The sequence below is a fragment of the Chrysemys picta genome, chromosome 25, assembly GCF_011386835.1.
Source record: "Chrysemys picta bellii isolate R12L10 chromosome 25, ASM1138683v2, whole genome shotgun sequence".
In the NCBI taxonomy this organism is placed as follows: Eukaryota; Metazoa; Chordata; order Testudines; family Emydidae; genus Chrysemys; species Chrysemys picta.
The window spans coordinates 11294265-11319471 of record NC_088815.1 but is presented as its reverse complement, the minus strand read 5'-3'; the positions used below and the strand labels follow the sequence as shown (position 1 = coordinate 11319471).

Here is a 25207-nt window from a genome sequence, read left to right as displayed (position 1 = left end):
AACTCAGCGGAAAGCGTCCCAGCCTACATCTACCCCGCAGAGAAAGGAGCCGGGCTGGAGCCGGCCTCAGGGACTAGCACAGGCCTAGCTTGGGACCGCGACAACGGAACGTTTGTCCGGCTGCTGCTAGGGGGCGCTATGCTGCCAGAGACGCTATCTCAGCGGCGACTGACGCCCTGTCCCTTTGCAACCATTGAAGTCAGGGTGTTAGGGTAACCGCTAGCCCATACCCCCGTCCACAGCTAGGTATAGAGCCAGCAATCCTGCCCTCCCCCCTCAATTCCCGCTGCAACCACTAGGTCACATGGCCTCCTCCAGAACTAGCGATAGCTGGAGACTATCGCTATTTATCCCTCCCAAACACGAGAGGATACTTGGCCCAGGTAGGATAAATAGGTGTGTCAAATTCTTGCCTTCTGTCCCACTCCTCTCAACCTCCGTTGCTTTCTCCTTCACTCCTTGACTTAAACTGCTGGGGAGTGTTGCCGCAAGACTGTTAAAAAGCTGCCACCTTCCACCCCAGAGGTGGGTGCATACCAGTGGCGGACAAAATGATCCCTATTTCTTACCTCTCCCAGGGTGGTGGTGTGCGAGTTAATGGGCTCATGGCTGTAAAGTGCTTGGAAATAAAGAGCACTGGGGGGGATACAGCCTGTCTGCGACGACTGACGTGACTGCGTTCCTTGGGGAGGGTGGTTGTGGCTGGCAGGTGTGGCTGGTGTCCCATTAGGCCTAGACTTAGTGCCCCTGTTGTGCGAGGTATCGTACCGTACATATTATTTACGGGCATTTCTATGGGCACCCTGAGGATACTAACAAATTAAGCCTCCCAGAAGGATTATCTACTCCTGGGGGATTTTTGCGCCACTGCGCATGCACAGAATTTATGTTCCCTGCAGATTTATTTGCTTCCCCATAGAAAAATGACTTTCTGATGGGAAGCAAAGGGAAGCCACAAGAATGGTCATGAGACCCTCCCCAGCAGTATGTTTGGGTTTCTAGGGCAACCGGCAGAGAGGTAAATCACCGTGGGGCAGGAGGCGGAACTGGGGAAGACCCGGCTGGTGGCTCCTACCCTGTGCCGGGCTCAGCTGCTAGTCCAGGCTGGGCAGGACAGGACTTCCTCTTCTCCTGCATGGCATCCAGGGCCGGGTCAGACCCACCCCCAGATTTCTCCCCCGGCTGCAGGAAGCTCTGCAAACTCACCCCCCAATGCTTCCTGCACCCATCGTTCCTCAGCTGCAGGGGGAAGGATCCCTGTACAGGGAGCTGCTCCCCCATCCGCCCAACCCCTGTGCATCCAGACCCCCTCATACCCAGACCCTTCTGCCAAGCCTCACCCCCCCACATTCAGAACCCCCCTGATGAGCCCCATTCCCCCTGCATCTGGACCACCCCGACGAGCCACCCGCACCCAGATCCTCACCCCACCAAGCCCCAACCAGTTGCATCTGGATCCCCACCCCACTGAGCCCCCCACACCCAGATCCCCCTGCTGAGCCCCAACCACCTTCACTTGGGCCCCCTTGCAGAGTCCCATTACCATTGCACCCACAACAAGCCCCTGTTCATCCAGATCCCCCCACACCCAGATCCCCCACTCAGCCACCTGCACCCAGACGCCTCTCAACCCACATCTGGATGCCCCCACACTATGCCCCTCCACACTTGGATCCTGCCTTGCTGAGCCTACCTGGTGCACCTGGCATAGAGGGGCAGGGCCCTGGGGTGTTTCTGGGGCAGGCCTGGTCCTTGTGCTGTGTCAGGGTTGGGTGCAGCCTCACCGCTGAGTCCATGTCCTGGGGGGGTTGGGGTGGGCTGCGCAGTGATCTCCCACCTCTGCATAGCCCGTGGCCTGGTTCCCCCCAGTGCCATGTTGGAGCCTCCACATTTCTTTAACAAATACAATTTGCAGAATTTTAAAATATTGTGCGCAGAATTGTAATCTTTTTGGCGCAGAATGCCCTCCGGGGTAATTATCCTCTCCATTTTACAGATGGGAAAACCGAGGCACAGCTTGGGGAAGAGACTTACTTAAGAGCACTAAGTGAGTCAGGTGCAGAGCTGGGAACAGAACCCCTGACTCCAGGATTGTGCTCTTGCCCCTGGACAGACTGGGCCTGATTCTGGTTACACCGCTTTTACCTCTGCATGTACGGGTCGTTACAATCACGGACCAGGCACAGTACAAACACTGGGGCTAGTCCTGATTTACACCGGGGTGAGCAAGATGAGGATCAGACCCAACGCCTCCTCCAGAAGCCTTTCATCCCTGCTTCGCCGTATCCAGCGGCCCCTGCCTCCGTGATTCCCTCCCCCCTCCAGACAGAGAGAAGGGAAGTGGGCTGGTGCCTTCAGACCCCCAGGAGGAGTTGTGCCTGGGTGGCCGGCGGTGTCGTGTGCTGGGGCAGGCTTTGGCATCACCCATCGCTCCGCAGCACAAGCCGCACCGCTGGGGGCTTCTTCTCTCCCCCCCCCCCGATTGACGCAACTGGCGACAGTGGTCAAACGAGCTGAGACGCCTTTGGGGACCTGGCTGGCCACCGGCACAGGCCACACGCAATGCGGGTGGAAAGGAAGCCGCTGCTGGGGGCTGCTGTGGCTTTCCTGTTGGACATGTGGCCGGGCTGATGAGCCTGGAGATGTTACCCGCCCAGTGGCTCTGGTTCTCGCGTCACACAGACCAAAGCCCTCAGTGCCCCCTTGCAGACCTAGTGTTGTTCCCCAATCCCCAGCCAGATTCTGTAACTGACAATTTCCCCAGGGGTGGAATTAGGTATCTATTAGCTTGGCCCCAGAACAGCTGGGGGGGGGGGGCGGGGGGGAAGAGGCAGCCAGCTTGTAAAGCTAATGCAGGGAAACCGGAGCGGAACCCCTTGCTCTGCCTTCATGTGGCAAACCGGTCACCTGGGCTGGGAGTGCTACTGCCAGGGGACCACGCAAGAGGAGGTGATGGGCGCATGGGCACCAGTGGCTATTAGCCAGCATGGGCAGGGATGGTGGCCCTAGCCTCTGTTTGCCAGAACCTGGGAATGGGCCACAGGGGATGGATCACTTGGTGATTCCCTGTTCTGTTCATTCCCTCTGGGGCACCTGGCACTGGCCACTGTCGGCAGACAGGACACTGGGCTGGATGGACCTTTGGGCTGACCCAGTATGGGGCCATTCTTACATTCTTAACCAGTGGGGATGCATCATCCCCAAGCAGGCTTGGCTTGCAATAGGCCCCAGGCATGGAAAAACCCCCGAGGACACAGAGACCTGCACCCTTTACCCCCTGCTGTCTTACTCCGCTCCTGGGGAAGGGATGGAGTAGGGCTAAGGTAAAGGTAGTTTTAAGGCATCTTTATGCTCCCCCTAGTCTGCCCACCGCTCGGTGCAAGTTAGCACAGCCTTAGGAATAGAACCAGGACTCCTAGCTCCCAGGCCACTGCAGTAACTTCTAAACAGCACTCCTCTCCCAAGAGCTGGGGATAGACGCCTTTGCTGCAACCACTAGTCAACACTGCCACCCCACACTGACACACGGCCTACTTATGATCTGCATCGGGAGGCCCAGCCTGTTAAATTCACAGCTTCTATCTCTGGGCCCCACCCTGAGACCGGCACTGCTGGCCCCCCGGCTCCTTTCAGAGGTGCAGACTGAAGGCAGAAAGCTGAGTCAATGGCCGCGGGGCCAGGTGCCCCCTAGTCAATGACAGAACGTGCCCAGCGTTGCATACAGCTCAGATGCTCAATAGCCCACAAGCTATAGGATGGGGTTAGCCACCACCATCCTGAGCGAGAGAGGCCTGAGAAGAGGCAGAAGGCGGCGCAGACTGGACGTGATGATGTCTCTGCCTTTTGAAGTCTGGAGGGAAGCTGTGATTCTTCAGGAGAGACTGATGGGGGAGATGGTGGGGAGGGGAGATGCTGTCTAGTTTGGGAGGCCTCCCATCATTGCAATGGCCCATGCCCACCTGTGTTGTCTCGCTCCCTGGAGGGCAGCGGAGCTGCCGGGAGAGGGATGCCTGGAGTTTGCCTTTCACTTGCCTGGAAAGCCACTGTACCTCCTCGTGGAACAAGTGACCCTATTCCTGATACACTGAGATCTCTCTGCTTCGGCCCAGCCTGCCACACCGATCCAGGAAGCAGGGTCTGAGCTGCATCCACCTCTCGAGGCACGCGAGCTGTAGGCCCCCGGCTGGCGGTTCCGTGGCGGGAGACAGCGTTCTGGGATGAACGGCAGCCCCGTGCTCCAAAGAGCGACCCAGCCCAGTGACCCGTGTGCAGGAATCCCAGCTGAGTCATCCACTCCCGGCCAGGGCTGGAGCCGGCCGGATTCCACTGGGGCTCTAAACCTTGCAGCTCGTAAACAGCACTTCTCCAGCCACACAGCTGCTGTGTCGCGCTGGGTCCCGTGCAGAGGAGGGCTGGGAAGCCCCCGTTAATTGCATCAAGCGACACCTCCGGGAATCAGGCCCTACAGCTCTCAAGCTGGGCACCCACAATCAGTAGCCACTTCTGAAAACCTTAGCCCCAGCGAATGCCCCCTACAAGCCTATCGACCACCGGGCTGGGAGTCAGGAGAACTGAGTTCAATGCCCCGCCACCGACTCAGCGTGTGACCTTAGGTAAGTCACTTCATTTTTCTGGGCTTCAGTTCCCTGGGGATAAATTGGGGAGTATAATCCTTCCTTTGTCTATCGACACTCAGCTCCTCGGGGCAGGGACTATCTCTTGCACCGTGCCGCACCTTTGGGGCCTTGGTTGGGGCCTCATATAATAAAAATGTCTCCGGCTAGTGAGCTGGGGGAGAATGGATGACTTGGAGGGGGTTTAATGGGCCCAGCCCACGCTGGTCATGACAAAGGTGTTGCGTCCTGGTGGCCGGTTGCCATCCTAGGTGGCATGAGTTTGGCAGGTCTCAGTCAAGTTTCCAATAGACAAGTGCCCCCATCACAGCTGCATGAGGGAACAATTAGCACTTGCAACAGAGAGGCCCAAGACCGAATGGGCGCTGGAAAGCGACCCCCCCTCCCCCGGGCCAGCAGAGGCCCGTTACAGGAGAGGTATTGCCCTGGCGCGGTCTGTACTGCGGATTAGCAGAGGCCTCCAGCCTCCAAGGCTGTCAAAACCCAGCAGTAAATTCACACCCAGCAGGCTGAGCGGAAAAGGCATGGGAGTCTGGAGCGGGCCTCGAGGAAAAGAACAAAGGCCTCTCTTGTGAAACCACAGCCCATCTGCCCCGGGCTCCTGTACCCACCCCCCAGCAGCAGACAGATGAGAGAACCGGCGATCCCCGGGCTGGCAGCGAGGCGAGGACTGCAATGACATACTGTATTTACGCAGGTGGACGTGGGATGAGCTCTCTATACTCCGCCCTGCCCCGGAGCCAGCCAATGGCTCATCGTCGCTCTCTGCGCAGGCCTGTCTTTCCAGGAGCAGAGAGGGAGGATGCTACGCAGAAAAGACACAAGGGCAGGCTATCCAAAGCACCTAAGGGGTTGAGGAGCATGAATGCTACCAATGGCACGTCACTTTTGAAACTCTCCACTGCCAGCACACACAGGTCTTTCAGCTCCGGATCTCAGAGCACTTTCCAGGGTCATGATCCTCCTTTTAGAGATGGGGAAGTGACCTCCCCAAGGTCATGCAGCAGATCAGGGGCACAGTCAAGAAGAGATCTTCTAGTACAGAGCCCTAGCCATTAGACAACACTGCCTCCCAAAAAACCTTTGGTTCTACAGCCCAGCTGCAACCTCCCAGCTCCCCTTCAGTCTGTTTTTCCCCCACCTATCATTTGCCTAGAGCAGGATGCCTCACTCCTAGAGCATTTCTCCTCCTTCCCTTCGGGTTCCCAATTGGTTTCATTTGCCATGAAATCCAACCCAGACTTTGCCCCTTCGGTTTGCAGACGGCCCATCGATAAGTTGGTGGGGGAGTGACAGCGCCTGAGAGACTGGGGTGGTCCTGAACTGCTATAAGAGAAGAGGAAGGCGGAAAAACAAAGGAGGAAACAGGGTGCAGTGGCTGGAGAACAGCTCCAGGACTCCTGGGTTCTATTTCTTCTGACTCCCCAGACCAAATTCACATCCTTAGCACAACTCCATGGACTTCAGCAGGCTCACACCTGGGGAGAGTTTGACCTCGAGGGGCATCTTGGGCAAGTCACATGTTCGTCCTGCACTGCAGCTGCCACAGGGTCTTGGTAAATGCTTCCCAACCTCACCGCGGGGCTGCACTTGAGAGCCATGAATAACAGTCCTGGAGGATTCAGGTTTAGACACAGATTCCAATCCTCCATGCTTGGAAGGGGTGGGGCATGGGGTTGTATGGAGAGTGGATCTAGCATCTAGGTCCAGGGTTCTAGTCCAGGCCCATCCCAAGAAACTAGTGGGAGTTAGGAACCGAACATGCAGAGGCATTTTGAAAATCCTCCTAGGCACCTACCTGCACCATTAGGCACCTAAATACCTTTGGAAATCTGGCCCTTCGTCTCTCTGTCTCAGGTGCCTGTCTGTAGATATTCTGCTCCCTTCGTGAGTCTGTCTTGTGTACTTCAGCTGTCAGCTCTCTGGGGGAGGGCATGTCTCTCACTATGTGTATGTACAGCACCTTGCACAACAGGGCACTGACCCTGGCATGGGCATTTAGTGCTATTGGAATACAAACACATCGTAACAGCGCTTCTAATGGCAACGCACTGGGCTGGAATAGATTAAGAGCACTGATCCCTGAGCAGCGAGGGCATTTCTGCCCTGGAAGAGCTCCCTGTAAAAAAAAAAAAAAAAAAAAAAAAAAAACCAATAACGGCCCCGATCCTCACAGATATGGGAGTCTGACCCAGAGGCTCTGGGCCAAAGGCCCCATGTTCTCCTCCCACAGAATCCCCTCTGCCTTGATGCCGACAGAACACAAGGCGATGGGCCTGTTTTGTCCACAATCAGGACACTTTTACCTTGCCATGGGTGTCCACTTGTTCCACACGGTCTCTTGTCACACGTTCGCTTTGCTAAATCTTTGAGGCAAGGACTGTCTTGCTTTTTAAACTGCATTTCCACCATATTAATCAATTGCAAATGAATGCTTGTATTTTGCACCAGGATTTCCTTCTCAATATTGTGATTAAACAAGAGTTTACTCTAAAACCACTTAGAAAGCTCCAGATTCTGGGGCAAAGGTGCTGCCAGACAGGATGGATTAAATCAAAGGAGGAAAGAGCCAGCCACACACAATACACACTGCAAGGTAAAGTTAGATGCAGCCTGGCTCTGACATGCACCTCCCTGGTGAGCTGAAAGCATTTGGATTTAATCAGAGCGAGAACAGAAATAACAACTGCAAAACAAGCCACCGGCCCCAGACTTGAGTTCCAAGAGATTCTACCTCTCTAAGGAGCCAACTGCCTTTTGGGAACATCTTGTGATTTATACTTGGATTGTAAACTCTTTGGAGTATGGACTGTGTTTGTTCTGTTTGTACAGTATCTGCTGGAATACTAATAATGGTTACATTAGGGTAGCATTCTAGATCGGGGACCCTGGTGCAAAGCAGAATTGGGCAGGAACTGTATTTCCTGTCCGGCAAAATTTGTCAAGATTTCAAAAAAAACTTTCCTGTCCCAAATCAGGATGAGAAGTGGAAATCTCAAAAATTTGGCCAACTGAAAATCTGGACAAAAAAGTCAGTTTGGGTCCATTGAAATGGTCCAGTTGATCATTTCAAAATGTTTATTTCAATTTTGACATTTTTTATTTTAAAAAGCCTTTGACTATAAATTAACTTACATTTGAAAAGAAACATTGTTTTGAACTGAAAATGGGACTTTTCGTTTCAAAACCATCCAAAATGGGACACTGACAATTTCTAAACTTTTTTTTTTTATTATTATTTATTTCCAATTTTTTTCGGAATGGGAAATGTGTCAAAATCAACCCGTTCCCCCGAAAAATTTCCCACCCAGCTCTATCGCTAAGCATTCATACAGTTCCCTGTCCCTGCCAGATATGGGAACCAAGACACAGAGAGACTGAGTGAGCTACAGTCAGAGAGTTTAAGGCCAGTCATCGTGTCTGATCTCCGGTGTATCATAGGCCAACCATCCACTCAACACCCGCACACTAACCCAACAATTAAAATTAGACCAAAATGTTACAGCCCACAAGAGACTAGACAAGACTTGCACAAGGTCACACGGCAAGTCAATGGAAGAGCCAGGAACAGAGACACCGGATGAAGCCATTCTTCCTTTGCACACACCCTTCCCTCCTTAGCCCCCACACTGGTCGACCCTTTCGGGAACCCACAGGACTAACCGGAGATGCAGTTCCACTCCCACTGAAGTCAGGGGAGCAGCAGTGGTGGGACATCTTCAAAAATAACCTCTAGTGCAGATGAGGCTCCCGTTTCCCAGGCTCCATTAGGCCATGGTGAGTTGCTGACCCCAGCTCTGAAGTTGAAGCCCTCGGAATATCCGGGGAGGTTGTTTCACTTCGAAACAGTTGGTCAGGTTTGAATTCACTTGGTCTCGCTCCACGATCCCTTTTAACCACCAAAAAAGGACAGTCTGAAACCCACATGGGTGGTGTCCAAGCCCCCAACCAGCTTGGTGCCATGTTCAAGAGAATTTGAATGCAGCCATAGGTGCTGGAGACAATAAAAGTTTGAGGCTTAGCTTGGGAAGGATAGGAAGGGAATCGCTATCATCCTGAGGGAGTTACGGGCCCCTGGCAAATCGTGGGCTCCTCTCTCAATGAGAACAGGGCCTTCGGTGTGGATGTTAATGGGACGGTTATTGCATGTTACTGGAAAGCCAGCAGATGATTAAAAACACATCGCCTGCGGCTTTATGTCGATTCAATAGTTCAGCAGCCATTTAACTTCAACGTGTTTTTAAGTAATCGGTATCGAGTTGCCCGGCAGTCTGGGCCATGCAAATACCTGCATGAAATGCAGCACTAGGCAGTTTTTGGTGGCGTCATTGAAAGTCATCAGGTAACGAGAGGGGACCAGACTTACAGGTATATTCCAGCTGCCTTGCGCAACTCTGGCCATGCAATCAACCCGGCAGAACCGGCCAGTGAAACTGGGCTCATGCTGGGAGTGAACTGGTGACTCTGGTCGTGGATTTAAAACGGCAGGTTCCCTTTGGAAGCTGCAAGGCTAGTGAGGAAAATCCTGTAAAACCAGGAGACCCAGTTTAGTACATTTAAAAGGTATCTCAGGGTTACAGCAAGAGACCAAGGGTTGTAGGGCTCCTGGCTCTGCCATGACTCTGTCATAGGAGGATGGGCCCAATCCCTTGTGGTGCTGAATGCCCTCATGTCCCACTGACTTCACTGAGGGCAGTGGGTACTGCTCAACACCTCATGGGATCTGGCCTTTTGCCTCACCGTGCCTCAGTTTCCCCACCTGTACATTAGGGATAATGACACATAGTGGACAAAGCACTGGACTGAGACTTTGGAGACTTGGATTCTATTCCCAGCTCTGCCACTGGCCTTCTGGGTGATCATGGGAAAGCCACGCCCCCTCTCTGCACCTCAGTTTCCCCTCTCTGTAAAATGGGGATAAGGATCCTGACCTCCTTTGTAAAGCGCTTGGACATCTCTGGATGATAACAGCTAGAGGTTGTTATTACTACTACTTCCCACAGGGTGTAGGGAGGGGGATGGGATGGGATGACCAAGGACCCTACCACAACAGAGTGAGATACAAGACCCATCTCTCTGCGACAGCCTTCAGACAGAGCGGGGAAAGTTGTGTCCTCACTCAGATACCTCACTGAGAGGACCCTTAGAAATACTTAGCCAGACAGTACCAGGGCTACTACTGCAGCAGCCTTTGGGCTATACAGCTGGGTATGGACCCGCCAGGTCTACATATTCCTGGAGCCATCAGCCCCCTCCTTATTCCCCACCCTCTTCATGCGGACACAGAGCGTAGCTGCAGATTGTGGTGACCGGCCTCCCGACCGTCCCAAACCGTAGCAGTTCAGCAGCATCTCATGTCTATGCTCGGCGAGGAGCATAAACTGACCCAACGTCAATAAGCAAAGGCAGAACGTGGGACCTGGAAGGGTTTGAGTTAGGAACGGAGAAATCGGAAATTCACCGGCTCAGGGAGCCCAGCAGAAGGCAGGACCTCCCTTTAGGTCCCACGCAGAGTACTGCCAACCTCAAGAGATCAAAAAATAAATGAGTTGGATGCCAACAGATCAGGAAATAGCCACATGTTTGGGGGGCCGATTTACACAGCGATTATGTGGGGTTTTTTTGAGTCTGCCTAACAATTGGTGAACTGCCCATCCCCAGATTGAGAGAGGTGGTGTGTTAGTGCTGCCCATACTCCCAGACATATTGGGTAGGAGGATTTTGGTCCCTGCTGCAGGAGTTTACACCCCCCACATCTGTCTGCCCGCCCCCTACCCGGCAATGAATTCTTCCCTCCAACTTCCAAATCAACCCTGTGCCCCAGTCTCCAAATTAGTTCCGCTCTCCAGATGCCCACCAGTTCTGTCCTCCCCTTCCACCAGTCCAGCCAGCACCTCACCCCAAATCTGCCCCACCCAGCCCCCGCCAGTTCTGCCCCCCAGCTCTTCCATCCCCACCCAGCCCCAAATCTGCCCCACCCCACCCAGTCCCCACTAGGTCTGCCCCCCAGCTCCTTCACCCCCACCCAGCCCCACCTCACCCCAAATCTGCCCCACCCAGCCCCCACCAGTTCTGCTCCAGCAGCTCCTCCACCCCATCCAGCCCCACCTCACCCCAAATCTGCCCCACCCCACCCAGTCACCGCCAGTTCTGCCCCCCAGCTCCTCCACCCCCACCCAGCCCCCACCTCACTCCAAATCTGCCCCACCCAGCCCCTACCAGTTCTGCCCCCCAGATCTTCCATCCCCACCCAGCCCCAAATCTGCCCCACCCCACCCAGTCCCCACTAGGTCTGCCCCCCAGCTCCTGCACCCCCACCTCACCCCAAATCTGCCCCACCCAACCCCTACCAGTTGTGCCCCCCAGCTCCTCCACCCCCATCCAGCCCCACCTCACCCCAAATCTGCCCCACCCAGCCCCCGCCAGTTCTGCCCCCCAGCTCTTCCATCCTCACCCAGCCCCAAATCTGTCCCACCCCACCCAGTCCCCACTAGGTCTGCCCCCCAGCTCCTCCACCCCCACCCAGCCCCCAACTCACCCCAAATCTGCCCCACCCAGCCCCCGCCAGTTCTGCCCCCCAGCTCCTCCACCCCCACCCAGCCCCCACCTCACCCCAAATCTGCCCCACCCAGCCCCCGCCAGTTCTGCCCCCCAGCTCCTCCACCCCCACCCAGCCCCCACCTCACCCCAAATCTGCCCCACCCAGCCCCCGCCAGTTCTGCCCCAGCCCCTCACCTCCACACTCCCAACGCGGGGGGCTGCAGCAGCGTCCCCCCTCCCCTTCCAAGCCGGGCGGGGGCAGCTCCAGGGGCGCTTCGGCCCCCCCCCGCCACTGTGGGTCCTGCGGCAGGAGCAGGGAGAGGAGCCCACGCGGTGCTCCCAGGAGGGGAGGAGGGCAGGAAAGGGGAGCTAGAGCTCTGATTGGTTGCTCTGCCCCTGGAGGAGGCGGGCAGAGAGGCAGACGGCCAATAAGAAGAGGGCGTTTCCCCCTCCCCACCCACTCAGCGGGGCTCAAATTTGCATGAGGGCAAACCATGGCGAGAGTTGAGCGCTACTACGGTCCCACATCCACCCATAGGGCTAAAGTGGGACTTAAGTGGCGCTGCTGGTGCCTAGGCCTTGTGCTAGGTCCCTACAGACCAGGGGGCGGGGCGTGTGCAGACCAGGGGCGGGGCCTGTGCTAAGTCCCTACAGACCAGGGGGCGGGGCGTGTGCAGACCAGGGGCGGGGCTTGTGCTAGGTCCCTACAGACCAGGGGTTGGGGAGCGTGCGGCACAGGGGGCGGAGCGTGTGCTAAGTCCCTGCAGCCCAGGGGGCGGGGCGTGTGCAGCCCAGGGGCGGGGCGTGTGCTATGTCTGTGCCACCCAGGGGGCGGGGTGTGTGCTAGGTCCCTGCAGCCCAGGGGGTGGGGCCTGTGCAGCCCAGGGGGCGGGGCGTGTGCTAGGTCTCTGCACTAGGGTCAGTTATCACCCCTTGAGAGCAAACTCCTTGAGTAGACTCGTGTGTCCCCCCCACCCCCAAACACACACACAGCGACTGTGGTGAAGAACCCCCGCCATCGCCACAGCCCGTTTTAGACGGCAGCTCCTGGGATTTCGCAAAGGATGAGGTTGTGTGGGGATGTCGGGGAGAGTCACACATCGGGACTCAATTAATTGCCGGAGTTGTGTTGTGAAATACCAAACCTTTATGGCACACGCTGATATTAGGAACATATTTGAGGGTTGTTGTTTTTTTTCTTTCTTTCTTTCTTCTGCATAGAGAGGAGACTTGGCCAGGCTGGAAAAAACCCAACACAAAGTCGAAACAGATGCTTGCCAGGGGCATGGCTCGTTCCTGTGCAGGAACAAAGGCCGTACCACAGTGCATTCTTCACCTGCTAGCCCGGAGGGGCCCCTCCAAGCCCACCGGGGCTGTCTGGGGCGCATGAGGATATGTCTGCAGCAGGGGCAGTGTTGATGTTTTTAGCCCTATTCATAAGAGAAATCTGGGCAGCCAGATTCCAAGCTGGGATGTGTGTTCACTTAAGGAAGAAAGCTCCTTTAAAGGAACACGGGGCACTGTTCTACCCTGGAAGACCAATGTCCCAGGCACTCAGCTGATCAAGCTAATCTGTCTGGAAGTCCTTTACTCACCGTGTAAACATCTGCTCATGTGGGAAGCGGTGTGGCTTAGTGGCTAGCCCCACTCAGCCCCAGCCCTGCAGTAGGATGTTGGGCAAGTTACTCTTTGGGGCATGGACTATGTCGCCGTCTGTGTCAGGGATCTCTGTCAGTGCTATTGTATTCCAAACAAAGGCACCCGTCATGGAAGCCATTGCTCACCCATGGGAAGGAGAGGTTTACCAGTCTGTCCTGCCTCTGCCACACTGCCGTGTAGGCCAGGCTTTCAAACACCGGCTTCTCTTCACAAAGAGAGTGTTCTGGGGGAGTTTTGCACCTCCTGTTATTTGCAAGGGCATGTTAGGTATAAGCAGATGGTTGCACCTGCCTGTGTTTGGTGGGTGCAAAACCAGAGGCTTGGTTAATGCTGGAATTAAATCTGGCTCTAGACATGTAGCTGATCATCTCGGCTCCTGGAAATGCTTTGTGCTAAGCAAGCTTAGAGACAGGGCTTCCCTGCACCTGCCCAGAGCTGTGGGCGTGGCCTGACTGCCATGGGTCTGCTCGCACAACAGGCACAAACAGGCGCACACCCAGGCACTTAATAGAGACTCATGTGTGGACTCAAAGACCCACAAATGCATCATCACACACACAGGCACTTTGTACACACACACACACACACACAGACACACACACAGGCACTTTGTACACACACAGAGACACACACACATGCACTTGCAGAGACTTGTGTACACACATTCACACACACCTTCTGGCTCAGCCTGCACCAGCCAGACTGATGCCTGTGCAAAGCCTCTAGGAATTTGCTTTTCTGTCCTGCTCTTTGAGCCAGTGTTATGCGCCGTTGTTGTTTTAAGCGCATCTGTGCTCCAATCTCAGCTATGGGCCCAGAAGTTTCTCAGTAAAAAGTAGAAACTGAGAAACAGCTTCATGCCGCTTATTTATTCTTTCTCCAAAAGTATCCTTCCTTGTAAGTGACCCCAGAATCTGGCCCCATACCCTGCTCTCAATCTCATTGAATTCAGCCAGGGGCATGAGAGAAAACCAGAGACAGGATCTAATCTGTCCACCCCCACCGACCAGCTCAAATATCATGAATGCGGTGATGTTTCCCTGCCATTTTTATTGGGAACTAAAGTGACTGTGATCCAACTTTGCAGCAATATGGCTTGAAGGTATAAAATTGCATTAAGGGCATTTGAGCTGCACCACGGGAAGTTGCGGGCCGTTCAGGGGGCCATCGGAGCGGGCTATCATGCTGGAGATCTCGAAGAGCTCAAAAGTTGGGCACGGCTCACTATCCCTGTCTAATGGAGAAGGAAACCAAGAGGAAGTGACTTGCCCAAGGTCACATGACAGGTCACTGGCAGAGCCAGGAACAGAACCAAGGCCTGGCACCCAGGCCAGTGCCCAGTTTATAAATCCGTACTGCCTCGAAAATGGGATGTACCAACAGCCACCTTCAAATATGACCCAGGGGCAGTAGGTGCAGAAAGGACTGACGGGCTCACCCAGTCTGATCAAATGCGTTTTGCATGATTAACCCCTGTGTAATTTCCCTGATTGGGTTACGCTACCTGCCCCTGAGTATCTGCAATGATCTCACCTGAAGATCACTTCTTTAAGGACTCTGCCAAAACGCTCTGATTCAGTAACTACCAACTTTAACAAGCGGTCTGGTAACAAAGACAAGTGGACTGGATCGATTGGGGATTGGGGATGGAGTCTGAAACATTTCCACTCCAGGGTCTGATCCTAGTCACATTAAGGGGGAGGAAGGAAGGATGGGCCAGTGATTAGGGTGCTAGCCTGAGACTCTACAGCCATGGATCCAAGTCCCCGTTCTGCGACAGACTCCCTGTGTGCCCTCGGACTAGTCACCCCCACCCAGCCCCCACCTCACCCCAAATCTGCCCCACCCAGCCCCCGCCAGTTCTGCCCCCCAGCTCCTCCACCCCCATCCAGCCCCACCTCACCCCAAATCTGCCCCACCCAGCCCCCTCCAGTTCTGCCCCCCAGCTCTTCCATCCTCACCCAGCCCCAAATCTGCCCCACCCCACCCAGTCCCCACTAGGTCTGCCCCCCAGCTCCTCCACCCCCACCCAGCCCCCACCTCACCCTAAATCTGCCCCACCCAGCCCCCGCCAGTTCTGCCCCCCAGCTCCTCCACCCCCACCCAGCCCCAAATCTGCCCCACCCAGCCCCCTCCAGTTCTGCCCCCCAGCTCTTCCATCCTCACCCAGCCCCAAATCTGCCCCACCCCACCCAGCCTCCGCCAGTTGCTCCATGCCTCGGTTTCCAATCTGTAAAATGGGGCTAACAGCACTGCCCCACCTCCCAGCAGTGTTGTGAGGCTAAATACATTAAAGACTGATACTATGGTAATGAGGGCCATAGAAAGGCTTCCCCTGATTTCAGTGGTCTCTGCCACAGCGGAGGAACTTCCATTTGGTGTTATGTGCTCTGGTCAGTGATGCCCAGATGGCTTTACCACATGATGGCTGTTTGGCAGCCTATGTGAAATGAGTTTGGCAGGTCTCAATCAACCCCCCATCTGGGACAAGAGACCACAAAAAACCACCACCTCCATTGCTAATAACTGCTCCCCTTTGCTGTCAATCTCAGTGGAGAGGCCAAGGTCAGGGCTGAGATATATTGCTGGGGAAGTTGGTGCTGTTGGTACCCAGGATGCACTTGTTCTATGGATGACAGAAGACTCTTGTCTCCAATGCTGTCACTCAGACTGGAAAAAAGATGCACATTTTTAATAGCGATTACTCACTGGAATTCTTGAGCATTCGCCATCTTTCAATCAAATTAAATGTCTCTTTCCTAAAGACATACTCTAGCTCGACCACAAATTACTGGTCTTGCTGCAAGAATCATTGGTTGCAATTCATCTGTGGTATGCAAAAAGTCAGACTAGACTAGTTAATCAGAATGGCCTCTTCTGGCCTTCAGCTCTGTGAATCTGGGCACGGCCTCCACTTTAGAAATTACTAAAAGAAAACGACGACGTGGAACTAGTTTTATTCCTTTTAATTATAACCCAAAATGTAACATAGCAGTAAAATGCCCCCGAACAATATGGAATAGGAAACATACATGTTACATGGCATACGTAAAGGATGGGGACACAACCATACAAAAATAGAAGAGAGGGGATTTTTTAATATATATAATAATATAAAGGCAATGGTTTCTGAGCCGCGTGGTGTTGGAGACGATACGCTATTTACACAGGTCACAACACACACGATGTCGCCGGGGATGTGAAAAATAAATACTGGGGATGCGATCAGAGGAAGCTGAGTTGAGGATCCTTTTTGAATGTGTCCATGAGGTTCTTATGATGTGTTTGATAAGCCAGGGACAGCTGTAATGTCCCGAGGTTCAAGAAACCAACCTGCTGGAGAGGGGCAGCTGGGGTGGGTGTCACAGGAACCAGGCACCGCTTCCAGGACACAACAGGCCAACCCAATGTAATAGCAACTAGAGGTTCCTGTTGCCATCAGGACCCCTGTGGGCAGAGCTCTGTTAACACACACAGGGAGAGAGAGAGGCAGGAGTTTGGAGGAGAGGCTAACCAGACTAGACAGACAACAGAAGGACTACCACCCCCATTTTTACAGGTGCGGAACTGAGGCACAGGGACCCCAAAGTCACATACAGAAGCTGTGGCAGGGCTGGGAATTAAACCCAGATCTCCTGAGCCTCAGGGCTTGACCACGCAGCCAACCTTCGTCTCGCAACGCTTCCCTATTTGCCAAGCACTCATCACCTCTCTTCCCGACTGCCCTCCCCCGTTTCTAGTGAGCGATTCCTCCCCCGTTTGTGTCCCAGGGTCAGCAGCTGGGGGAAGGGGGCCAGTCTGGAAACAGAGGTTGCAGTCAACCTGCAGCATGCTCTGTAGCTAGCAGTGGCCTTTCAGCGTGGGCCTGATGGCGATCGAGGGACTGATTTGAAAACCCCAGAATTACATTTAAAACCCAAAAGGCACTGGGCCGGGTTCTCCTCTCACTTACACCGCTGTCAATCAGAGCGACTCCCCTAAAGCTGATGTAGGTGAGATCAGGTTTGTAATGACGTTAGGAGAGGTCAGAGTCGGGACCAAAGCTGCCTGCCTGTCTCTTTAACGCACATCCCCTTGGGGCCCTGGTCTCAGATGCCTTGTCTCACAGCCTCCGAACGAGTGCCAAGTGCTACCATGCATACTTGCTTTGCACCAGCATCAGTGGCTCCGCAAAGGTAGGGTGACCAGATGTCCCGATTTTATAGGGATGGTCCCGATTTTTTGGGTCTTTTACTTATATAGGCTCCTATTACCCCCCACCCCCGTCCCGATTTTTAATACTTGCTGTCTGGTCGCCCTATGCAAAGGTGCAGGACAATGAAAAATGAAGCCCAGAGGTATTACCGAGATGGGCCTGAACTAAGAGACCAACACCACTGAATTCTGGGTAAATTTGGCTCTGAATCCAGACTGGAGCCCTTTGCAGTTGCAATGATCCAGGCTGGTGTAACCCACTCATGTGGCACATTGTCCCTGTCTAGGTCAATGAGCCTGCCACAGCACTGGCTAACAGAGCTGATGCTTTTAGCTCCAGAGGTCTCAGGTTCTATCCCTGCTGCCAATGAGCCACCCAGGGGCATGGCATTATAATGGCAAAGGTTTGCCCAGCTTTGCCCGTTGTGTGAAACCTGGCTTCGAGGGCAGTGTGCGAGGTTGTGTTACCTCTGCGTCCTCACTGACATTGCTTATTACATGGGAACCTGGATTGGACAAGCTTAGGAAAACAAAAGATACAACAACCACAGCTCTGAACTGAGTTTCCTGCCGTCGGGAGCTGTCCATCCCCACACTGAGCCCCTAGGACAGAAAGTCCCACAAGGGAAGGCTCAACCTCACATTCCCGCTGGACAGGTCCAGGAACTTCTGCAGATGGGGGCACCAAGAATTAAAACAAAAAAATAAATACGCCCGGGAGTGCTGTCTTGGGGCTAGTATACAGCGTGGGCCCAATTCTCAGGGACACTAGGACCCTCTGGCAGCATAAAGGGGCCTTAAGAAAGGTGGAAATGGCCCCCAGACAACCCTCCTGCACGTGGGGGCCTCCCCAGTCAGTGTAGAGCTGGTGTAAAGATAGTACAATGGTCCTGCTCCCAGTCCAGACTGAAGACATGGTTGGAGTGCTCCGTGCTACGGCTAGTCACTGCCTCCCATGGGCTCCATGGCTCTGAACCACCCAGGACTATGAGGAGCAGAAAGGTGGTTTAAAGCCACCCTAATCTCCCTCCCGTGCCCCAGACGCAGGAACGGAGTAATGAGAATCGGGCCCTATGCGTCTTCATAACATAAACAGATATAAATAAGAATCTTTCATCTTAATAAATATCAGGTATATGGTTTGTACAATATACACATAATGCCCCTGTCTCCTGGGTTCGGCCTCTTGGCAAAGAAGGAGTGTTTCACACATAGTTTTCTTCGGCATCGCCCACATCGAGGGGGAACTTGGCCACAGCTGTAAATAGAGCCATAAAAGAAAATGAGTTGCAGGGCAATATTAAACACTACAGTCTGGAGGGCTCAGGGGACCGGGACTGGGCCATGGAGCCTTTCATCTCCAGGTCACTGGTGTAACATGGCCCATCACAAGAGTGGTCAAAAGTCATCACTCTGCTCTCGGGACAGTTCTCAGACCAGTCCCCAGGGGGCAGGTCTCTGGATCAGGGGCAGCTGAGCACCTGGGATCTATTCCCAGCTCTTCTCCCGGCTCAGAAGGTGACCTCGAGCAAGTTGTTTACAGCGCGGCCACATCATCTAAAGCCGCCCGGATAATCTGGGGTGCCTGAGTCTGGGGGTTCCATTTCCAATCCACCAAATGGACTCCCAAGCACTCAGCATCCAGAAAAAAAGCCAGATTTTCAGCAGAACTCACCCCCCCTTTCAGGCCCCAAAACGAGGAACGGATTTCCCCTAATGCTCAGCACCCAACGCCAGGAGCCCATCTGAGAATCCGGCCCCATTGACTTCAGCTAGAATAGTGAGTGCCCGGTGCCGTTGAAAATCATGCCCCATCTCTCTAAGCGAAGCGATAACAGTCAGAAGCAGAAATTGGACGCTCGCAAACGGAGGCACTAAAATTAGAGGGCACGGGGCTGACAGGAAAGAGCCATCAGCCTGGGGAATCCCTTTCCACTCTCAAAAGCCCCCTACAAGTGTTGTCTGGGTTGTTTCTCAACACATCTTTACGCAAGGCCTGACTGTGTGGAAGGACCTACCAGCCAATTCTGAACCACCCCCCCATCCACCGTACCCAGGTGAATGTTCTCCAGGTCAAGAAGTGAAACGTACCTAAGCAACTTCCGTAGTGACGGACTCCGATAGATCTGCCCAAGAAGCAGGTTGCCCGCCGTAGATGGCAGGCAGACGGGTAGGTGATGTTGTTGTTGCCGCAGAGAGTTTGGTCCACGGTGGAGGGATCCGGGCAGGGGGCCGTTCTGCACATCACACAGTGGGCGCTGCCCGTCTGGTCCACAACGCAGGTGTGAGTCCCGGGGCACACCACGCTGGAGCAGGACTCTAAGGGAAGCAGTCACAAGCCGGAGAGTGAGCTTGGGCGGAGCATGTGTGCGCGTGGTTCATGCTCCATCAACAGGAAGTTTTACAGCTGCTGTTTTACGGGGGAGGAGGGCAGCATTCATTGTGGACCAAATACTGCTCTTAGTTTCGCCAGATTAACTCCGGAATAACCCCACTGGTTTCAGTGAGGTTTCTCCAGCTCTACATTGAGGTAACTGGGAGCAGGGTTTAGCAACAAGTTTCCCTGGAAATTGTGCTTCCCCTCTTTTATTCAGCACAAATCCAGATATTTGGCTACTGGCAAACATTTGCTTCTCTTCACCAGCAGAAGGAAGAAGCCTATGTGGTTTTAGACGGTGCTGTGCATCTGATGGCTACTTGTTCGTGCCTCTGTAGATCTGGGTACAGGAGCAAATCGGATCATAAGTGCAATGAATCCCATGGCCTCATCTGCCCCGGGCATGACACTTGCACACTTCCCCAAACCTCAGCGGATATAAACCAGTGACCCTTCCTTTGGCCCCTCTCCACTGCCCAACTGATGGTCTGTGCTCAGAAGAGGGCAGAGGGATATGTAGGCCAGAATTTAGGTGCAACAGCAGAGCAGAGCAACACTGGGACCCTGGTTTAGACCAGCACAGGTGCTGGAAGTCAGAATAGAGGTGCACTGTGTGTGGGATGCCCCTGTCTGCCCTGTACCTAATGCCAGGGTCCCGTGACCTGGGTACTACAATTCACTCCAAATTAAAACAAGCAGCAAATAGTGGCTTTACCATCCCTAGGCACTGCCCAGCCAGAACCAAATGGAACCGGCAAATTGCTGGGTTCTCGACCCACTGAGCAGTCACAAGAGTGCGAACCCGCACGCTAAGCTAGCCAGAACACATGGAGCAACGGCTGATTTCTGCTCTGACAGCCCGCCTGCGTCCCATCTCCGCTGTGTACACACATACGCTCACACACTCCAGCAGACGGGGCATTCCATGGCAAGCGTGCGTCATCACTTACTGTAGATTATAAACACTCTTTCACAGGGGTTTAAAACTTCAGCTCTTTTTGAAGCTGGATCAGGCGGTGACTCGACAGCCCAGCTCCCAACTCCCCAGATTTGGCTTTTAAGATGATTTCGACAGGAAGGAATTTCAGAGAGGGGGCTGGCAAAAATAATTGGCATAATAAAGCTGCCAGACCTTGGCAGGTTTGGGATGTTTTTCTGGTCTGTTTTTTTTAAAACAATAGCTGGATGCATCTAAGTGACATGTTATGGGCCGCTGTTCTTTCGTCGGTGATGTATTTAAAACCCCCATTAAATCCAGAGCTGTTTACGCATCAGAAGATGCTACTCCAGTGTAGAATATACAGCGCATTCAATACTGGGCATCGTATTTCAGTGAGTACATAGGGCTTAAAAATCCCATTGCTCAGGGAGACTTTGGGGCTGTCAGGTCCTGTCGCCCTGCCCCTTGTGCAGTTATTGCCGAAGGAGGATCCCTTACGACGAAGAAGGGCAGCATTTTATACCCACTTCATGCTGGTGCGATTGCAAAAGCCTTTAGAGTCATACACTTCCTATTGCAATTTGGAGCAAATGAGGATATACGTTGCTGTGCACTGTTAAATATCTGCCACTTATCACCCAGAGGTGGCTGCATTTCAGTGATGGATAAAGTAACCCCCACAGCAGTAGATCAGGGTGCAAATGTCTTGGGGTTCCGGTTACCTAAAGAATAAAAATAACGCCTTCCACTTATCACCTTAACTCCTCAGCTTCCGTTAAGTGTCGTCAGCTTAGTACGTATGGGGCCACATCCACAACCAGTGTAAATGCTCATTGTTCTATTTATGACAGTTTGCAGCAGCTGAGAATCTGCCCTCTGCTACGTGCGGTTATGCACTTCTCCGAGGGGGGTGTCTACACTGCACGCTAAGCCCAGGCTCTGTCCCACGTCTGAGCCCAAGCCCCACTTCTGTCCACACACAAGTCAATAGGACTCGGGTCAGCAAGCACTCAGGACCTGGGTCCTAGGACTCTGGGAGGAGGCTGGGTCAAGCTCTGTCATTTTGCAGTGTGGACGCAGCTGCGCAGTGCAGTATGGTCGCATTAGCACAACTGGGAGACTCTGGTCCAGCAAACGTAAACCCAGGTTTACAATGCAGTGGGACGCTCAAACGCAGACTTGGAAACGCCAAGTCCACAAATCCGGTTCCCCCAGATCCAGGTTTGCAATGCAGTGGAGACATACCCAGAGACTCCCTACAGCTCTTAGATGCAGCAGGGTGAGGTAGACACGGGGGGGGGGGGGGGGGCCTAATCCTCATCTCACTTACACCAATGTACATCAGAGGAAAACCCATGGAAGCCAGGGGAATTATCCCAGTGTAAGTTTCAACAGGTTCTTCATCAAAACCTCAAAGACTTCAGGGTTCGATGCTGCCACCGGTACCCATGCTGAGTGGTATCTTGCTAGGCAAGGTCCTCCCCTGGGGACTTGCTATGCAAAGAGAGTGGCAGAATCGGGCTATTCAGTATTCGAAGATTCTGGTTCTTACTCATCATTTGCTACATTTATCCCAGCTGCTGGACACATGCAGACCCCCTGGTTCTCTCTGGCTCAGGTCCCAGCCAGCGCTACACATTGTCCTCCCTAAGTCCTGGCCCCAGTGCAGCTCTGCCCAGGCAAGCAACCAAAGCAGGATCACTAATGCAGACCTGGTGCTGGGGGTTTTTACAGTGAGGCGTCTCATCCTGCTCAGGGCTGGCATGGGTGGTGCTGCACTGGGGCTAGGCCAACGGTGGGAGAACAGCTGAGGCTCTAGCCTCAGGGGACATGGGAGACAGTGATGCCTAGTGGACAGAGCACTGGACTGGGATTCAGGATTTCTTGGTTCTATTTCGCCAATGACCTGTTGGGTGACTGTGGGCAAGTCGCTTCACTGCCCTGTGCCTCAGTTGCCCCATGGGTTATCATGACACTGGCCTCCTTTGTAAAGAGTCTTAAGCTCTACTGGAGAAAAGTGCAAGATAGGAGCTTGGTATTGTTATTTAGGAGGATAAAATAATGCAACATCTGCTCTCCTCACGGCATTTCCACCTAGGGAGAACGACAGATCTCTCATACTGGGCCCCCTGTCACATTAAAATAACCCATGAAAAGACATACAATAAAACCAGAACTAGGCCCGAACCAGATAATAGATTGGCCCCACCTTGGCCCTTAGTAGGGTGACCAGATGTCCCAATTTTATAGAGACAGTCCCGATATTTGGGGCTTTGTCTTCTATAGGCGCCTATTACCCCCCACCCCCATCCCGATTTTTCACACTTGCTGCCTGGTCACCCTAGCCCTTAGAGAAGCCCAGATTTGAACTCCATCTCTCTGGCCCAGCTCCGCTCCTAGACCCCCAGAGCACCCTTAGAGTGATTGGCTGAATAGGTCAGAGGCCCTGCAGGAGACAGGAGCCTGTGCTCCGACCACAGCCCTTAGCGTTGGAAACTGGGCTATGGAAAGTGAACGCTGGCCAGGGCGCAGGGATGATCCAAACGGAGCAGCAGGGATCTGCTGAGTGGGGCCCGCTCAGCCCTGGAACCAGCTGCCACGTCTCAGCCTGGGCACGGCCGAGGGGATTCACATGTCTCCAGATTGGAAAGGGTTTGGGGATCCTGAGGGATGGATTAACCTCTCTCTCAATGGCCCTGGAGCATGGTCAGGAGGGGCCTCAACTTAACAGCTCAGCTGGAAGACCGGGCCTCAAACAGGGCAACCCCCTTTCAGGCCTTGGCTTGGAGCATGAGTCATGACAGGGGCTCTCTCGGACTCTAAAGCTTCTGGCTCAGAGGCAAGAAGTGGGGGAACGGCCTGTAGGTCAAACCCAGCTCTGGCCTGCCAGCCCATGTGCCAGTGACCCACACGCTGCCGTCCAGAGCTTTCCTCCCAGCTCCACTCTTGCATTGAGGGGGCCAGGGATAGCTCAGTGGTTTGAGCATTGGCCTGCTAAACCCAGGGTTGTGAGTTCAATCCTGGGGTAAAAATCTGTCTGGGGATTGGCCCTGCTTTGAGCAGGGGGTTGGACTAGATGACCTCCTGAGGTCCCTTCCAACCCTGACATTCTATGATTCTATGAATTCTGACCAGGCATAAATGCGTGCGGCTCCACTGGGGGTGATGGGTTTCCACCCACGAACAATCGACTCTAAATAGGACCCTGCCCTTCCACCACGAATTCCCATTTCCGCTGCAGGCGGCACAGCGGGCATGTCAGGGGAACAGCCCCATGCTCCTTGCCCAGTATAGAAATCTCCCACGCTAGAGGGATACGCCACGGGTATTTCAGTAGGGGAATCGCTGCAAAGTCACCTCCAGGGGGCAGGAGATACCAGACATGAGGAGCGGGGGAATGCTTGTACCAAGCCTTGAATGTGCGAGGGCTGCAAGTGCCAGCTACTGGGGAAGCTGCCCTCGGTGAGGATCAGCTGCCTTGGTGAAAAGGGTGACCCGTGAGAACATCCAGATTGACAGCACCGGAGAAGCAAGGACAATCTGAAATGATTGAGCACCATTTCCTCCAATTACCAAGGGAACCTGAAACACACTCGCTTTGGGGTTTTTTAGGATCGTTCCACTAAGGCTGCCCGTCGCATGCAGGGAGAGGGCCAGGACGCGGGAAGAGAAAGGGGGGGGCCCGACGTACTTTTGCATTTGCCCTGGTACATCACTTCCAGGTCGGGGTGGTCTCTGCACTTAGCTGTCAGCAGCTCGCACTCGTCACGGTAGGTGTAGCCATCCGAGCCGCACACTTGCAGCTTCCTGGGCAGGCTGGAGCAATCCGGGGCACAGGCGCAGTGGGGACGGCCGTGTTTCATCTTGCAGACTTTGCCAGGGCCGCACTCCACCCCCTCGCAGGTCTCTGGGGGGAAAGGAAAGAGGCGTTAGCACAAGGGAGCCCCCACTCGGTTTGCACCGGGGCGCGTCCTCTCCCTCTGCAGAGGGATCGAAGGCTGCAAGGGGACCGGGGAGACACAAGAGCGGACCAAGAACCAGCTGTGGTTCAAATCTTGCTCACCAGCCCCCCAGTGTGAGGCAAAGATGAATTAACCCCTTAAGGCCCACAAGGACTGAAATCAGGGGGGGAGGGATAGCTCAGTGGTTTGAGTATTGGCCTGCTAAACCCAGGGTTGTGAGTTCAATCCTTGAGGGGGCCACTTAGGATCTGGGGCAAAATCAGTACTTGGTCCTGCTAGTGAAGGCAGGGGGCTGGACTCGATGGCCTTTCAAGGTCCCTTCCAGTCCTAGGAGATAGCCTATCCTATCCTATCTCCTTTCTTTAATCACAGGACCGGAGCAAGCAGCCCAAGCTTCCCCACAGCACCTCCTGTTATGAGAGTGCTCGATCAATGAGGGATGGCGGCGCAGATCTAAACAGAGGGTCCACAGTGACGGTGCCAGTAGGGGGCGCTCAAGACAACACAGTATTGGTCCTGGGTTCGATCGGACCAGTGATGCCTCTTGTTGAGCCCGGTCAAAGGCTTCTTGTATGCTGCTCTTAACAGCCCCCAGCTGGGCCAGAGACTGGGGGAGAGAGGATACAGCACCGTGGCCTGCTCAGTCCTTGGACTCTGCTGGGGCCATCATCGAGAGTGCTTGCTGCCGTGCTGGCTTTTGGGACGTGCGGGCCCGTCTCCTAGGAACCACCCCACCCCCCCAAGACCCACCCAACTCGTTACACAAACAGATGGTAACAGCTACCGGTTCTCGCTGGGGTCAGCCCTGGGGGATTGGATGTGGAGAGCTCCCCGGGCTTTGTCTAGATGAGGGGTTGTTCCCTCCAGCTTGAATGAAACTTGCCCTCCATCCGGACGCAGA

General features: G+C 54.2%; 1 protein-coding gene and 1 long non-coding RNA gene across 3 annotated transcripts in view; one reads left to right on the top strand and one right to left on the bottom strand.

Moving 5' to 3' along the window:
• The first annotated feature begins 3801 nt into the window (after positions 1 to 3801).
• LOC122174835 (uncharacterized) lies at positions 3802 to 16024 on the top strand. The gene is made up of 2 exons (XR_006177179.2): positions 3802 to 4613; positions 12396 to 16024. It is a non-coding gene; the product is annotated as an uncharacterized LOC122174835 (long non-coding RNA).
• Positions 15785 to 25207, bottom strand: part of FSTL3 (follistatin like 3) — a 45043-nt gene continuing 35620 nt past the window's right edge. For both annotated transcript variants that reach the window (XM_042861890.2, XM_005281058.4), the window contains exons 3-5: positions 24036 to 24251; positions 19119 to 19346; positions 15785 to 18285 (exon numbers count right to left, since the gene is read on the bottom strand). In XM_042861890.2, the coding sequence (XP_042717824.1) occupies positions 18233 to 18285; positions 19119 to 19346; positions 24036 to 24251 (497 nt within the window). In that variant the 3' untranslated portion in view covers positions 15785 to 18232. The remainder of the gene's footprint in view (positions 18286 to 19118; positions 19347 to 24035; positions 24252 to 25207) is intronic.